The sequence below is a fragment of the Balaenoptera borealis genome, assembly GCF_965194805.1.
Source record: "Balaenoptera borealis genome assembly, chromosome: 2".
In the NCBI taxonomy this organism is placed as follows: Eukaryota; Metazoa; Chordata; class Mammalia; order Artiodactyla; family Balaenopteridae; genus Balaenoptera; species Balaenoptera borealis.
The window spans coordinates 66,932,623-66,949,340 of record NC_138867.1 but is presented as its reverse complement, the minus strand read 5'-3'; the positions used below and the strand labels follow the sequence as shown (position 1 = coordinate 66,949,340).

Sequence of the window (16,718 nt, the reverse complement as noted above, 5' to 3'; positions counted from 1 at the left end):
TGTTACCCTACGTGATTTCACATCTTACCCCCTCTACTCAAACCTCTTTTCCCTACTCCTTCTCTTCACTGATGACCCTGCTAATTTCATTGAGATAAGAGTAGTCAAAAGAGAAGTTCCACGTCTTCCTATCAACAGATCTTCCAATTTACTTGCAGTTGTACCCGTATACTCTGCCTTCTCTATTACTGTAGATAAATTGTTATTACTCCTCAGGTCAACTCCTTCACTTAGGGACTTCCCTGGTGGTCCAGTGGTTAAGACTCTGCGCTTCCACTGCAGGGGGTGCAGGTTCGATCCCTGGCCTGTAACTAAGATCACACATGCCGCATGCGCAGCCAAAAAAAAAAATTCCTCCACTTAGACACCCCTCTAGTCTACTCAAGGACTTGCTCATGCAATCATCCCTTTTCTCCATGAATTATCTATTTTTTTCTTCTCTACTGGAATAATCCCATCAGTATACAAAAATGTCATAAAATGTGCCCTCTTAAATCCATCCTGGCTCCACAACCCTCTCCAGATACGGCCCCCTTTCTCTGCACATTATAGAAAAACTCCTTGCAAAAACTGCCCATAATTGCTGTCTATAGTTCCTTCTCTCTCATATTCGCTTGACTCCAACCCAATCAAGCTTACATCTTCACCACTCCACGGGATCCCCTCTTGACAAAGGCACCAACAACTTCCACATTGCCAAATCCAAAAGACAATTATCAGTCCTCATCTTACCCTTCCTTCACACTTGCTCACTTCCACCTTCTTCACTTGGCTTTGATTAGAGGACAGCATTGGCCACTCCTTCTCAGTCTATTTCGCTTCATCTGCTTCTCTTTCATACCACTAAGTTTCCGTGTGCCTAAGGCTCAGGCCTCCAACCTCTCTCTGTTCCACCTACAGTCATCCCCTAAACGATCTCACTCAGAGCCATGGCTTTCAATGCTATCTATTCACTGGTGACTCTCCTGAACACCATACCTGTATATCCAACTGCCCACCTCACATCCCTACCTGGAAGTCTAACAAGCTTCTCAAAATTAACGCATCCTTAACAGCACCCTTAATATCCCTTTCTAAATCTGCTCCTCTCCCAGTATTTCCCACTCTGTAAATAACACAAGTCATTCAGTTGCTCAGGTTGCAAATCATAATTAACTTCCCTCTCACATTCTACAGCCCTGAGCAAATCCTGTTGGCTCTACCATCAAACTGTAAATCTAAACCAACCACTTTTACCACCTTGGACTGAGAGGGGCATCATCTCCCAATTGAAGTAGTGTAACACCCTCCCAACTGGCCTCACAGATTCATCTCTTACAGTTTTTTTTCTCCTCACAACAGCCAGAGTGAAACTATAAAAATATAAACCCTATCTTGTTACTCCCCTGCTGAAAACTTTCCAAAGGCATTCAATCACAGGAAGAATAAACAAAGTCTTGACCATGGTCTACAGGCTCCATATGGCCCTGTGCACCTCACAAACCTCACCTAGCACCACACTACTCTTCAAGCACTCAGCTCCCCCCTCCCTGATCCCTCAGTTCTTGAGAAGCGCCAGTCCATTCTACTTATGGAGAATCCCTCTTCTTGGAAGGCTTTACCCATACACTTGTCTGAATGGCTCCCTCTCTTTAGGATCTCAGCTCAAATGTAATCGCCACAGAGATACCGTCTAACACCACCCTACCCAAGGTAGCCACCTACATCCCCAAGTCACTATCATTTAACCAATTGCATTTTCTCTATAGCACCTTATCCATATGTAAAACTATCTTTTTATTTTAAATACACTTATATTTTTGTCTTCTCGTACCTAGAATATAAACTTTATAAGAACAGAAACCTTCACTCTCTTGTTAACTATTGTACCCCCAAGTGCCTAGAACAGTGCCGGGAACAAAGAAGACATTTTAAAAACTAGTTGTGGAATGAACCAACATCCCAGAAAACTTTCATATCTACTTAATTCTCCAGGAGAAACTGAAGTTTAAAGACTCAATTAAATGAATCACCCAAGATTCCACAACCAAGACGGCAGCTTTGAGGTTTAAGGCCGGGTCTCTCACTAAAGCATGGGTTTTTAAATACTACGTCACCTTGCTTCACTAAATGTTTTTCAATTTACTGTGCTTCTTGTGAGTAGGAGTTAAGCCTCCGAGGTCTAATTTTCCAAACTCGACAACACGTAGACCCACACGCCTGACCTCTCCGTCCTCCGACCCAGCGCCACAACGCCCGCCCTGTGGGTTTGTCCAGAGCGCCTGCGCCATGAGCGGGGCTCGTGCAAAGGCTTCTGGGATTGGTAGTCCCTGTTCCTTCTGTCTAAGGCATTCACATAAAAAGAAATGAACCACAGTGTAAATTAGATATCTCTGAATTGCGCACAAATTAAACACGACGCAGATTCTGGAAAGTGGTGCAGACTTCTCGTTTTCTACCGAGAGGCGCCAGCCGGACCAGGCGCTGCGCAGACAGCCGCAAGGGTCCTCATCTGGGCGGGGCTTGCTCGCGATGGCTTGTGGCTCCTTCCTGCCTTGCTTCTCTCTTTCGCTCAGGCCCGTGGCGCCGGCAGGATGGGTGAGGTGTCCTGGGCCGGGGTGAGGGGGCTGCGCGTGCAAACTGGGGTTTCGGGGACGGGCGGGCAGATAGAAGCAGAACGGTGAGGGAGAGCCACGGTGGGGAGCAGATGGGGAGCGCCGGGGGAGCGCCGCTACCGCAGGCACATGGCCGGGCGGGAAGGGGCCGGGGCTGCTCGGAGGCCGCGGAGCCGGAGTTCGAGAGGGACGCGGGGGCGTTGGGGAGGGCGCCGCTTCCCCCGAGCTTTGGTGCGGGGCTTCATTCGTTTGGGAGAGCACAGCTGTTGGAGCGCTTGTGTCCATGTCTTGGTTGGTTCAAGGGAAACTGCGGTTCGAACGAGGCCCAGGGTGTGATGTCAGAGCCTACCGGCCTGTAGTCTAGAGGAGGAGGCTAGTACCTGAGATAATGTAAAGTAAGATTTGGGTGTTTTTACTGGGGATCTAAGGTTATTTTGAATTATAGGCAAGTGTCGCGGTCTTCGTACTGCCAGGAAGCTCCGTAGCCACCGACGAGACCAAAAGTGGCATGATAAACAGTACAAGAAAGCCCATTTGGGCACAGCCCTGAAGGCCAACCCTTTTGGAGGTGCTTCTCATGCCAAGGGAATTGTGCTTGAAAAAGTGTAAGTCAAAGTACATCGCTGTTTCCTTCATGGTTTTAGTATTGTAACTCGGGATAGATGCGCTTAAGGAAGGCTTGATGTAAATTCTAGGTCTTTGTGTATGTGCGTCTTTTGGAAAGTTAAATAACCCCCAGAGGTTTTTAAACTTTCAACATTAGTTTGGAAGGAATTGGGGTGGCATTGGAGGGGAGAAAGCGATAATGAAACAAGGGACATTATGAGAGCTTAATATGTGTGGAAACTATTCTAAGTAATTCGCACCCATCAACTGTTTCATCTTTACAATTATTCACATCTTTCCCGGAGAGAAAACTAATATGGAGAAGTTTCTTGCCTGATGTTGTACAGCTAAGATTGAACCACATGAATTTGCCAGCACGCAACTGTTTTTTGACTTTACGAAATGATCCCATCAAATTTAGTGGTACTGAGGATTTGAATCCAGGATTTCTAGCTCTATTTCTTGGTTCATGTTTTACAACTATAAAGAGGCCAGAAGTTTCCCCTGTTGGTCTAATGAAACTAAGACTAAAGAAAAACTTGGTTTAAGTTTAGCAATTTAGGATTATGTTGAAAAGGAAGGAATACTACAATTTCTAATAAGTTTTATGCTTAATGAGCTAAAATGTGTCCCTTTTCAGAAAGCCAGCTTACTGTGTTACATGCTGTTATGTTTCAGAGGGGTTGAAGCCAAACAGCCAAATTCTGCCATCAGGAAGTGTGTCAGGGTTCAACTAATCAAGAATGGCAAAAAAATCACCGCCTTTGTACCCAATGATGGTTGTTTGAATTTTATTGAGGTAAGTGTTTTAGTCTGTTAGCTTCTGTTTCTGGGGTAGCAACTGTTTCCCCCAGTTGTTTATAGGATGAATGGGTATTTTTGGTGATTGCCACTTACACCAGAAGTAAACTGTTGATTTTATTCCAGGAAAATGATGAAGTTCTGGTTGCTGGATTTGGTCGCAAAGGTCATGCTGTTGGTGACATTCCTGGAGTCCGCTTTAAGGTTGTCAAAGTAGCCAATGTCTCTCTTTTGGCCTTATACAAAGGCAAGAAGGAAAGACCAAGATCATAAGTTTTGATGATGAAAGCAGGATAGTAATAAATTTCCATATGCCAAAAATATGTTTTGTGTCTTTTCTTACCACGGAGATGCATAATATGCTTTACCAATTTTAGGAGATTGGTTAAACAGTTAATTCAGGATTTTCTAGAGTAAATGGAATTCATAACAAATTTTTTTCTCTTCTCCATGGAATAAACAATATTGGTTAAATCTGAAATAAATATACAGTGTTCCTGTGTAGAGGGCCTAAAACACTCTTTGAGCTTCTAGTGGGAATCATCTTGGGATCCCTAAATGTACATTCCTGGATCCATCTCCTTAGGGACCCAATATGATAGATACTATGGTCAGGTTACTCCCTGCTCTGGTGATTTTCGTTTCTCTAAAGGTCATCAGGATCCATCTGGTAATTTTGTGTTTATGATAGCAAAACTTAGGCACTACACAGTTTAGTAGACAGGAGTTAGTGGAAGTGTATCCCAGGTAAATTAAAGCATAAGGGAAAAGTAAGGGAGACCAGTTACGGAAAGATTGATCTAAGTACTCTTGTCTTCAGCTTGTCAGTAATACAGATTTTGACCTTGAGATTTACTTCGAGGCACACAAAGTAGTGGAAATGACTAGGTAGAAATGGTCCAGATGGGTTGGTTGTCTTTTGATAATTGAAGCGGGTGTTGTTGGGTACATAGGGATCCTCTGTCCACAAATTGCTTGAAGATTTCCATAGGAAAAAATGGTAGAATTATATCTTAAAAAGTTTATTAGCCCTATGAAATCTGTGATCTGAAGAACTGCTTTTGGCAGCATTAGTAGGTATGAGTTAATTTGCTTTCTGAGTTATGTTTAAGATCTTTGGAAAATGGAAATTTTTGGCTATCTCCCATAAGATCAAGACCAGGATCCATACCTGGCATAGGAGACCCTGTGTGTTGTGTGTTGTCTTTTCTCTGCCTGCTCAGCAGCATGACCTCTCACTTGCTCAAACCTGCATTCCCCAGCCAGCTTCAGGTAGTGCCTGGCAGGTCACCTGCTGCTCCTCCCACCTCAGACCTCTCTGATCCCAAATTCACGCTTCACACTTGTGCTTATACTTGTACTCTCTGTGCTTATACTTGTCGCAATTGTGTGATTGTCTTTCCACAAGGTTGGAAATAGGCTGTTTTTTATTTTTTTAATTGAAATATATTTGACATATTACTAAGATGTACATGTTAATTTGGTACTTTTTTTTTTTTTTAATAGGGGAAAAGCTTTTATTCACACACACAACTTGAATAATACCAGGGGAGTGTACCAAATTAGCAGTGAGCAAGTTGGTTTTCGTAGACATGTTCTATCTTTTAACAAGCTTTCTCCACTGAAAATTTCAACCAAAGATATCAAATATAGACGTACACACATAGTACCATTCTCTAATCAATTCCACAGGATTTGGAGAGAGAGGAGAAATATCTGTTTCATGAGAGCAGGAGCTAAATACATTGTCAGTTTGCATATGCAAACATTACGGCCTTATATTTAGGTCTTTAATCCACTTTGAGTTTATTTTTGTGTATGGTATTAGGGAGTGTTCTAATTTCATTCTTTTACGTGTACCTGTCCAGTTTTCCCAGCACCACTTATTGAAGAGGCTGTCTTTTCTCCATTGTATATTCTTGCCTCCTTTGTCGAAGATAAGGTGACCATATGTGCGTGGGTTTATCTCTGGGCTTTCTATCCTGTTCCATTGATCCATATTTCTGTTTTTGTGCCAGTACCATACTGTCTTGATTACTGTAGCTTTGTAGTATAGTCTGAAGTCAGGGAGTCTGATTCCTCCAGCTCCGTTTTTCTTTCTCAAGATTGCTGTGGCTATTTGGGGTCTTTTGTGTTTCCATACAGATTGTAAAATTTTTTGTACTGTTTCTGTGAAAAATGCCATCGGTAGTTTGATAGGGATTGCATTGAATCTGTGGATTGCTTTGGGTAATATAGTCATTTTCACAATGTTGATTCTTCCAATCCAAGAACATGGTATATCTCTCTATCTGTATCATCTTTAATTTCTTTCATCAGTGTCTTATAGTTTTCTGCATACAGGTCTTTTGTCTCCTTAGGTAGGTTTATTCCTGGGTATTTTATTCTTTTTGTTGCAATGGTAAATGGGACTGTTTCCTTAATTTCCCTTTCAGATTTTTCATCATTAGTGTATAGAAATGCAAGAGATTTCTGTGCATTAATTTTGTATCCTGCTACTTTACCAGATTCATTGATTAGCTCTAGTAGTTTTCTGATAACATCTTTAGGATTCTCTATATATAGTATCATGTCATCTGCAAACAGTGACAGTTTTACTTCTTTTCCGATTTGTATTCCTTTTATTTCTTTTTCTTCTCTGATTGCTGTGGCTAAAACTCCCAAAACTATGTTGAATAATAGTGGTGAGAGTGGGCACCCTTGTCTTGGTCCTGATCATAGTGGAAATGGTTTCAGTTTTTCACCATTGAGAACGATGCTGGCTGTGGGTTTGTCATATATGGCCTTTATTATGTTGAGGTAAGTTCCCTCTATGCCTACTTTCTGGAGGGTTTTTATCAATGGGTGTTGAATTTTGTCAAAAGCTTTTTCTGCATCTATTGAGACGATCACATGGTTTTTCTCCTTCAATTTGTTAATATGGTATATCACATTGATTGATTTGCATATATTGAAGAATCCTTGCATTCCTGAGATAAACCCCACTTGATCATGGTGTATGATCCTTTTAATGTGCTGTTGGATTCTGTTTGGTAGTATTTTGTCGAGGATTTTTGCGTCTATGTTCATCAGTGATATTGGCCTGTAGTTTTCTTTGTGACATCTGTCTGGTTTTGGTATCAGGGTGATGGTGGCCTCGTAGAATGAGCTGGGGAGTGTTCCTCCCTCTGCTATATTTTGGAAGAGTGTGAGAAGGATAGGTGTTAGCTCTTCTCTAAATGTTTGATAGAATTCGCCTGTGAAGCCATCTGGTCTTGGGCTTTTGTTTGTTGGAACATTTTTAATCACACTCTCAATTTCAGTGCTTGTGATTGGTCTGTTTATATTTTCTATATTTTCCTGGTTCAGTGTCGGAAGGTTGTGCTTTTCTAAGAATCTGTCCATTTCTTCCAGGTTGTCCATTTTATTGGCATAGAGTTGCTTGTAGTAATCTCTCATGAGCCTTTGTATTTCTGCAGTGTCAGTAATTTGGTACATTTGTATGTGGTAACTAGACTGGCAGTTCTTGGTTTCCATCCCAATGGTTCCTAGTGCCTCTAATTGCACAGTTACTGGTTAAGCCATTCCCAAATGCTGACCAGATGCTTCCAGATGGGCGTAACTGACCCAAATGGGGAGCCCCTGGGCCTCGCCCGCCTGTAACAGAAGAGGCTGCTGAGGGCCACAGTTTCACCCCTGGGCTCAGGTGCTGGGAGGGCACCCCTTGCGGGCGGGCGGGCCCCTGGCAGTAGGAAGCTCTGCGCAGGGGCAGGCGCGCGGAAGGGAGGAGGGGTCGGGCGATAAGGCCGGGTGGAACAGACAGCCACCTATTCCTGCGTCTCGCTCCTGCAGCGCTGAGACCTCAGCCGAACCTATAAAGATGAACAAGCCTGGGAGTTAGGACACCCTGCGACGATGGTTCACACTTGTCTCCTGGGTACACCCAGGACGCCTCTGTCCTGTGATGACTGACCCATAAATCCACCACAGGCGCCTCAGACCCAAATGTTGGACCCTGATGTGAGTTGCCTCTGCCTCCTGTGTATTCCCTCCATCCCACCCGCTACTCCCCCACCACCTGTGAATAAAGCCCCTTCATTCTTGGATCCTTCTCAAAGTTCTAGGGAGGGAAATGAGGCACTAACCTTGGGTGCAAAATTTAAGCAAAATCCCAGCAGCTCTTTTTGGTAGAAATAGAAAAGCTAATTCTAAAATTTGTATGGAAAGGCAAAGGAACTGGAATAGCTAAAACAATATTGAAAACGAATAAAGGTGGAGGAATCACAAACTGGTTTTAAGACAATTTGTAGCTATAGTAATCAAGAGGGTGTGGTGTCGGAGGAGGGACAGACACACAGATCAATAAACTAGGAGACTAGAAATAGACTTACACAGGTATGACCAACTGCTATGTGACAGAGATATAAAAGCAATTGAGGGGCAGACACATAGTTTTTTTTCAATAGATAGTGGGGACTTCAATTAGCAGGAAAATGGACTTCAACCTAAACTTCACACCTTTTACAAAAATTAACTCAAAATGGATCATATATCAATATAAAAAGTAAAGCTGTAAAAATTATAGACAAAAACAACATCTTCATGAATTAGGGTTAGGTGAAGAGTTCTAAGAGATTACACCAAAAGCACGTTCCACAAAAAGAAAAAAAGGATAAAGTGGTCTTCATCAAAATTAAAATCTTTTGTTCTGTGAAATATCTTGTCAAGAGGATGAAAAGAAACTACAGACTGGGAGAAAATATTTGCAAATCAATCACATATCCAATAAAAGACTTGCATCCAAAATATACGCAGAACTCCCTAATCTCAAAAGTAAGAAAACGATCCTATTACAAAATGGACGAATGAACAAACATTTCACTGAAGAGATGACAAGCACATGAAAAGATGATTAACATCGGCCATTAGGAAAATGCAAATTAAAATCATAAGGAGATATCACTATACACCTAGCAAATGACTAAAATTAAAAATACAATACCAAGCACTGGAAAGACTGTGGAGCAAATGGATTGTTGGTGGGACTCTGAAATGGTAGTCACTCTAGAAAAGTTTGGCAGTTTCTTATAAAGTTAACATATGCTTAGGATCCAGCACTTGCACTCCTGGGTAGTTATCACACAGAAATGAAATGTCTGCCGACACAAAATCCTGTAGACACATGTTCATGGCAACTGTATTTGTGATAGTCAAGAACTAGAAGCAACCTAAATGTCCTTCAGTGGGCAAATAAACTGGTTGCATCCATAAATGAAATGCTACTCAGTCGTAAAAGACACTTGTTGCGTGCAACAATTTCTGTGGATCTTAGTGGTATGCCAAGTACAAAAAGCCAATCTCAAAAGGTTACATATGTCTTGTATCATTTCATTTATATGAACTTCTTGAAATGACAAAATTATAGCAATGGAGAAGAGATGGGTAGCTGCCAAGGATGAATGATGGGGATAGAGACAAACTATAAAAGAGTGGCAGGAGGGAGTGTCTTTGTGGTGATGGAACAGTCCTGTGTCCTGATTGTGGTGGTATTTACACAAATCAATACTTGTGATGGAATTTCATAGTCCCCAGAAAGTGCATATAAAAATTGATGAAATAAAGCAAGTTCTGTAGTTTAGTTAATACTGTTGTAATGTCAATTTACTGGTTTTGAAAATATACTCTGGTTATCAAGTATGTTATTAAGGGGAAGTTGGGTGAAGTGTACAAACTATACTGTTTTTGCAACTTCTTGTGAGTCTTAGTTACAAATTAAAAGGTTTAAAAATTGTGAATGAGTAAATATTTAAATTCTGTGACCTCTTACATTTGCCTAGCAAACCCCAAACAAATCAGAAATTGTTAGTGCAGAAAGAATCTGGAGATCACTTAGTCCTGTGGTTCCCAAATCCAGAACGTCAGAGTCCCTAAGGCATTTGTTAGATTATACAAATACTCCTGATCTTCTGGAAAACAATCTTTACAGTATTTCTGGAAAAAATCTGTCATATCGACCAGCTATCAGGCAGTCTTTATGAAGCTATCCCCTTGCTTTCTGCACTTACGGGGATACTACTGCTCTATTCCAGCCATCTCATTTTATAAGTCAGAAGCCAGAAAAAGATAGCTCTTAAGTATTTTTGAAATAATTTACCCAAGTAATTGGCATAGCTGAAACTAGAGAAAGAGTCTGTCCTCTAAATTAAACTGTTCCTGTAGGAGATGCACCTCATAGCAAAATAATAAACACTACCTTACAGGTGGCTGCTTAGCGAATTATGGCATACATAATGCTGGGTATTTAATAAGAGTTTTTGTTGTAAACTGTATTAGGGAAATACACAATACCTCAACTATATGGGTTTTTTTCCTTTTATTTTTTGATAGAGCTGAGAGACACAGTTCTAATTTGACAGCTAAGCAAATTTGAATGTATATCTTTGTATAGATGAATTTTCTGTTTCATTCCAGGTAAATGTCTGGATTTTGTTATAATAGTCATCTGTGGGTAACATTCCTGGAGCCTGTTTCACGTTTGTCAAAGTAGCTAACATGTCTTTATTGATTTTACACAAAGTTGAGAAAAGAGACTAAGGTCATAAATTACCATATTACAATAAAATTTTCACTAACAGCTGCTTGTATAATCTTTATTCTAACCTATAAAATCTAAAATAAAATGGATCATCCAAGTATTAACTCACATTTCTTGTGATATTGTACTTGGGGGACTGCCTTGGCAGGATGTACTAAGCATTCTTAGTTTCTAGCACAATTTCTATCCATATTATTTGGTAAAATGATGTTATATTTACCAGTATGTGAGGAAAAGAAGTGGACTTTTTAAAGCTTATTGTCATGGTAATGTCACCACAGGAGTTTTAGAGCAAAGTATTAAAACATTTAACAACTGAATGTTTTAGAGTGATCATTTGAGGGGACCCAGGAGTGACAGATAACCAACATTTCCAAATATGCACACAAACAGTTGCCACCTAATTCAGACTGTCACTTAAGCCTTCAGTATGTGGTGTGTATCTTCAAAATGAGGGAGCCATTCACATACAGCCCTTAGAACTTGAGCCAGGCTTGATGAACATCATTGACCTCCCTTGCTTCCCAGAGGATCTGAAGCTTTCAAACAGCAATTCTGACGCTAAGGAGAGCTTTTCCTGTAGGAGGGAGAGGAGGAAATTGTGGCCCCAGATCACCCCTTCAGACCTTCCAGTCTGAGAAGTGTCAGCTTCCTTACCAGTGATCTGCTTATCTGTGGTAATAAATTATTGACATGAATTGTCTAATCTACTCACAGTGTAGGAGTTTTTGTTTAAGTCTAGCTTTCTAAACCTCTTTGACTGTAGTTAATTAGAAGTCGAACAATGGGTCATGTTACTTGGCTGGGTTACAAGTGTAGGACATGCTGAGCATACCCAAATTTTCAAATAAGATGAGGTTAGATGCTGATAAATATAATGCTTTCTTACCTCTTTAACAACCAGTGAACGTTTAAACCTGTACAATAGGGGGCAGAGTGAGCCACATTTTAAATAATTCTTTTTTTATGTCAATCACAGCTGAGAACAGTTGAGGGAAATGTTACTTGTTGAAACACGTTTTGTCCATTAACACCTGCTTTGGAAACAATGACATGAAATAGATTGTCTTGTCATATCTTTCTCCCCCAACAGCTTGGTGAATTTGTTTATCCAGTTTATAAGAAGATATGTTTTCTCTATATAGCCCGACAGTTTCAGGTATTCTGTTTTTGTGTGTGTTTGCAGGCTAGTTGGACCACACTGCCCCCCGCTTAGGTTCCTGATAGATTCCAGGTATTTCCTTAGAATTTTAATTCCAGTATATACAATAGTTGACTTTGTTCATTCTATATTTTACACATTTTCTTATGTTTATAATTAGGTAGTTTTTTTTCCCCTGTCAGCATACCCCTTTTCCTCCTACACATGACATAACATAGATGTGTGTGTGTGTGTGTGTGTGTGTGTGTGTGTGTAATAGAAGAAAGCCATTTTGAACGATTTATTGACTAAGAGTCTTGATCTAGGATTATATTTTAGAGGGTCTAGGAACCTCCTGAAACTGTATGTAGAATTTTCTGATATAAATATGTACCTGTGCGTGTATGCATACACACACACACACACACACACACACACACACACACATACCCAACACATACATTTTTCTGGAAAAGGGATCTATATATTTTTCAGATTTTTGAATGGTTTCTTCCCAAGAAACCAGCTACTGTTTAAATTTGTACATCAGTGAGCAGATTATTACATAATTATTACATAATTTTCCAATTTAATCACAGCTGAGAACAGTCGTGAGAAGTTGCCTGTGGTTTGACATCATTTATGAAATGTCCCCAGAGTGGTGAGGATCTGCGGATGCATGATCCAGGCTGCAGAACCTGCAACCTGCACATTTCACATACTGCTTTGATGGCACCAGCTAACCTAATTATGGAGCAGTGGGCCATTTTAGAGAAAAGTTCCACAATGTCACTGGTAAATGCAGAATCAGAAAGAGGGTATAAAGCCCCAACCTCAGGAATAAAAGCAGAGGACAAAAACCCAAAGATGTTTTAACACCTAAGACTGAAGTAAAACTTGACAGAAAAGATCAAATAAAAAATGTGCAGTGTGTGCCTGTAAAAACAAATGACACAACGTTTGTGTTTGCTTTAAAATATTTAAGCAACTATAAAGTTTTAAAAAAGGGTTAAATGAAGCAAATATGGCAAAAATCTTGGTAATTGCTGATTCTGATTTATAGGTATGTTAAAGTTCATTGTACTATTTACTTTTCGGTATGTATGAAATTTCCCATAATAATTTTTTTAAATTACATACATGTCCTAATTGCTTAACTGCCATACTCTCTGGTCATACTAGAACCAGTACAGTCAGCTCTGATAGGGGCAAAATGAAGATATGGAACAATCAAGTGGACAATAAAGAAGCTGGAAACGAACCCTAGGAGCACTGAGATGTATGTAACACAGCAGGAAGAAACAAAGTTGAGAAGCCATGCAAATTTTAGCAAGACTAGATGAGAAAAATGATCAGTTCAATAATAAAAGCACAATAAGCTAAAATCATTTTCATTGATTTTAGGAAATGGTAAAACACAGACTGCTTTGGGGAGTGTAAATTGGTATAGCCTTACTCCTAAAACAGTTTAGCGACATGAATCAAAAATCTTAAAACATTCCATATCCTTTGATCCCTTCATTCCCTTAGTAACAGTGTAACCCAGAGAAACATAATGTGAGCAACTATTTCTGCACACATATCTTACATTTGAAAGCTCTGGGGGGAGGGGGACCCTACGGAACACTATATCCCTAGCACAGGTCCTCCTAACTATGCAGGAAATAAGTGCTCGTTGAATGCATGTTAAATAAACAGTGAAGAATTAGAAACAACCCAAAAAGCCCTAAAGCTATTTGGTACATTTTGATTTAAAAGAAATACTAGTCATTTTAAGTTGTTTTTTTCAAAGAATGTTAAATGACATGGGAAAATGCTGCACATAAAATGTTAAGTGGGAAAAATCAGGGTGTAAAACCATATACAGAATGATCCTAATTAAATATGTTTAACCACAACAAGAAAATATATCAAAATTTTAACTGTAGTATCCCTGGGTTATAAACACAAGTAAGTTTTAAATTTTCTCCTTCAAATTTTTCTGCGACTTCCAAATTAAAGGACGAAAATCTTTTTTTTTTTAGTGTATTTTTAGTTTTGCAGTCTCTGGATACATGTGTACACTGCATTAAAAAAGAGCCCAAGTCTTCTTTGATCACTTCCAGTCCAAGTTCCCACTCTCCACCTCTGAGGTAACCTCTCTTACAAGTTTTGTGTGTCCTTCTAGACCACTTTAATGTTTTTAGATACATATACTGTATATGTACTACAGAAAATGTGTGGTATTAGTGTATTTTTAATATAAATAGTGTTAAGTGGCATGCATAGTTAGCATCTAGTTTTTGTTTTCTGTTTTAACTCAGCATTCTATGAGAATTGCCTGTTTTTTTTCTTTTAATTTGTTTATTTCATTTTATTTATTTTTGGCTGCGTTGGGTCTTTGTTGCTGTGTGCGACACACACACACGCTTTGTTGCTGTTGTGGTGAGCGGGGGCTACTCTTCTTTGCGGTGCGCGGGCCTCTCATTGCGGTGGCTTCTCTTGTTGAGGAGCATGGGCTCTAGGTGTGTGGGCTCAGTAGTTGTGGCGCACGGGCTTAGCTGCTCCGCGGCATGTGGGATCCTCCCGGACCAGGGCTCGAACCTGTGTCCCCTGCATTGGCAGGTAGACTCTTAATCACTGCGCCACCAGGGAGGCCCCAAGAATTGCCTGTTTTGATACATGGAGATGAATTCACTCCCCTTAACTACTATACGCTACTATATTTTATTTAACCATCTCCCTCTCACTATGCAGGAAAGGGCTTGGGTATTCTCTCTCTGAACCTACTGAAGGAGGGGGCTATGGAAACCTCCTCCCACTCTGCTGCTGGTGGCAGGGGAAATGAATCTTCTCAAAGGACAGAGGAGTGGGTATCAGTTCCCAGGAGCAAAACAGGTCCAGTCCTTAGCGTCTGCAGAAAGAAAACCATGGGAGGCTTCCCCTGGGCTCAGTGATCACCCACATACACAAACATTCCACAGAGATCTATTGAGTACTACCAAGTGCCAGGCACCATACTAAACCCTGAAGATCTGGCATGCACGTGTAAATACCAGTGCACCAAAGGCTGTAGATATACTGAACTATGACTTCCTGTTAGCCTATCAGGGCATGCTTTGTTAAATTTCTGCTTCACTGTTATTACTAACAGTGATCTCTGGGTATTTGAAAAGCTTTAAAGTAACCCAAGAAATCACCACCTAGCCATAGGTTTCATTTATTCTCATGTAAAGTTTATATGAATGTAGGAATACATGTGAGTTTCCAGTTTGTTTTTAATAATTTACAAAATGGGACTTGGTGATCTCTAAAATCACTTTTCAGCTGTAAGTCTGGACAAGATATTTGCAATAGGGCTCTTTTACCACTAGGTGTCGCTATTGACAACACAAAAGTTAGACAAAAGCAAGGGGTTTACATTACAGAACTGCTTTAAAGAACACTAAGAAATTTAATAAAAATGTGAAAACACTTTTACAGACAAGCCCTATAAAAACCCAGAAGGGGCGCTTCTGGAACCTATGTGCATATCAAAGTAGCCCAGTTCCATGGGCCTGCTAATAGTTAAGTACTCCCTATACCTTCTAGAACAACCTTTAGCAACTTACTGGTCAGCAGCATAAGAAGGGAATCAAAGGTCTTAGAATTGGAAGGGAGTTTATTTGCCTATTAGTTTTCAAATCTCTGCTCCCTGGAGTTAGAGATACGTTTACATCACAACCTAGTGCGCACACACACACACACACACACACACACACCATAGACAGATTTTCTATGTCTGTGTTTCTACTTCTAGTTGAAATCAAAGTTTCACAAAACAATGATACCCTCACTATGTGCAATGCACTTTTTTCTGTGTACTTGTGAACTAATAGAAAACATATATTGGTCTCTGCCCCAGTTCCTGGCACAGAGCTCCTAAATGCCTGGGAATTTCCTGGGTGATAGGAGTGGCTTTTGTTCTAATGGGTTGACTCTTGGTGGGCTCCTGAATAGCTTTAGGATGGGAGCTGGTCGCCAGGAAGACCAAGCCCTGATTAAAAGCTTGGAACTTTCATCCCCATTCCCCATCATCCGGGAAGGGGAGAAGGGTTAGCAGTGGAGTTAATGATTGATCATGCCTATGTGATGCAGCCTCCATAAAAATTCCAAAAGTACGTGGTTCAGAGAGCCTCCAGGGTGGTGAACTCATCTACATGCCAAGAGGGTGGTGCTCCCCAACTACAGGGGGACAGAAGTTCCTGCACTTGCGACCCTTCTGGACCTCACCTGTGCAGCTCTTCCTCTGTATCCTTTATCATATCCTTTGTTATATAACAAACTGATAAGCATAAGTAAGTGTTTCCCTGAGAACTGTGAGTCATTCTAGCAAATTACTGGACCCAAAGAGGGGGTCATTGGAACCCAGATTTATAGCTGGTCAGTTAGAAATACAGGTGATAATCTGGGACTTGCAACTGGTATCTTAAGTGGGGCAGTCTTATGGGACTGAACACTTAACCTGGAGGATCTGATACTAACTTCAGGTAGATGGTGTGAGAACTGAACTAAATTGTAGAACACTTAGCTGGTGTTGCAGACTTGTCTGATGTGTGGAAAACCCATAACATCTAGTGTCAGATGTGCCATATGATAGTATTGTGACAGTAAAGGAGACACAGGGAATGCTTTTCCTAGACATGTTCTATTTCATAAAAAAATACTGGTCATAATCCAATAAATTGATTTTACTTGATCTAATACCCTTCCTTCCATTTAATACATTAGGAAACAGAGGTTCAGAGAGGTGCAGTGACTTGCCCCAAGTAACACAGTAAACCAGGACTCAGACTTTTCAGGACACTGGCAGGTTTTTCTTTGAAAGGTGCTAGGCAAAATTCAAAAACTGTCCTTGACATACTCCCAGCCCTTTCTGCACTCCTGTTTCTTCTAAAGTTTGTGGGCCAGTGCCTGCTGGTGAAAAAACCAACAAAGTGTAAGTGTGATTAGTCATTTTAAAAATACGAGTTCTCTCTGAAAT

The 16,718-nt window shown here is 40.5% G+C and overlaps 2 protein-coding genes across 2 annotated transcripts in view; one reads left to right on the top strand and one right to left on the bottom strand.

The window, feature by feature from the left end:
- The window catches only part of ATG10 (autophagy related 10), a 302,871-nt gene that overhangs the window by 55,345 nt on the left and 230,808 nt on the right, over positions 1-16,718 (bottom strand). The window lies entirely within an intron of this gene.
- RPS23 (ribosomal protein S23) lies at positions 2,370-4,324 on the top strand. The gene is made up of 4 exons (XM_082378597.1): positions 2,370-2,577; positions 3,040-3,199; positions 3,879-3,999; positions 4,128-4,324. The coding sequence occupies exons 1-4, from the start codon at positions 2,574-2,576 to the stop codon at positions 4,272-4,274; spliced, it is 432 nt and encodes a 143-aa protein (XP_082234723.1). The 5' UTR covers positions 2,370-2,573; the 3' UTR covers positions 4,275-4,324.

Coding starts and splice junctions, on each gene's coding strand:
- RPS23 (XM_082378597.1), top strand. Junction 3,200..3,878: donor GGAATTGTGCTTGAAAAAGT/GTAAGTCAAAGT, acceptor GTTATGTTTCAG/AGGGGTTGAAGCCAAACAGC. Junction 4,000..4,127: donor GTTGTTTGAATTTTATTGAG/GTAAGTGTTTTA, acceptor ATTTTATTCCAG/GAAAATGATGAAGTTCTGGT.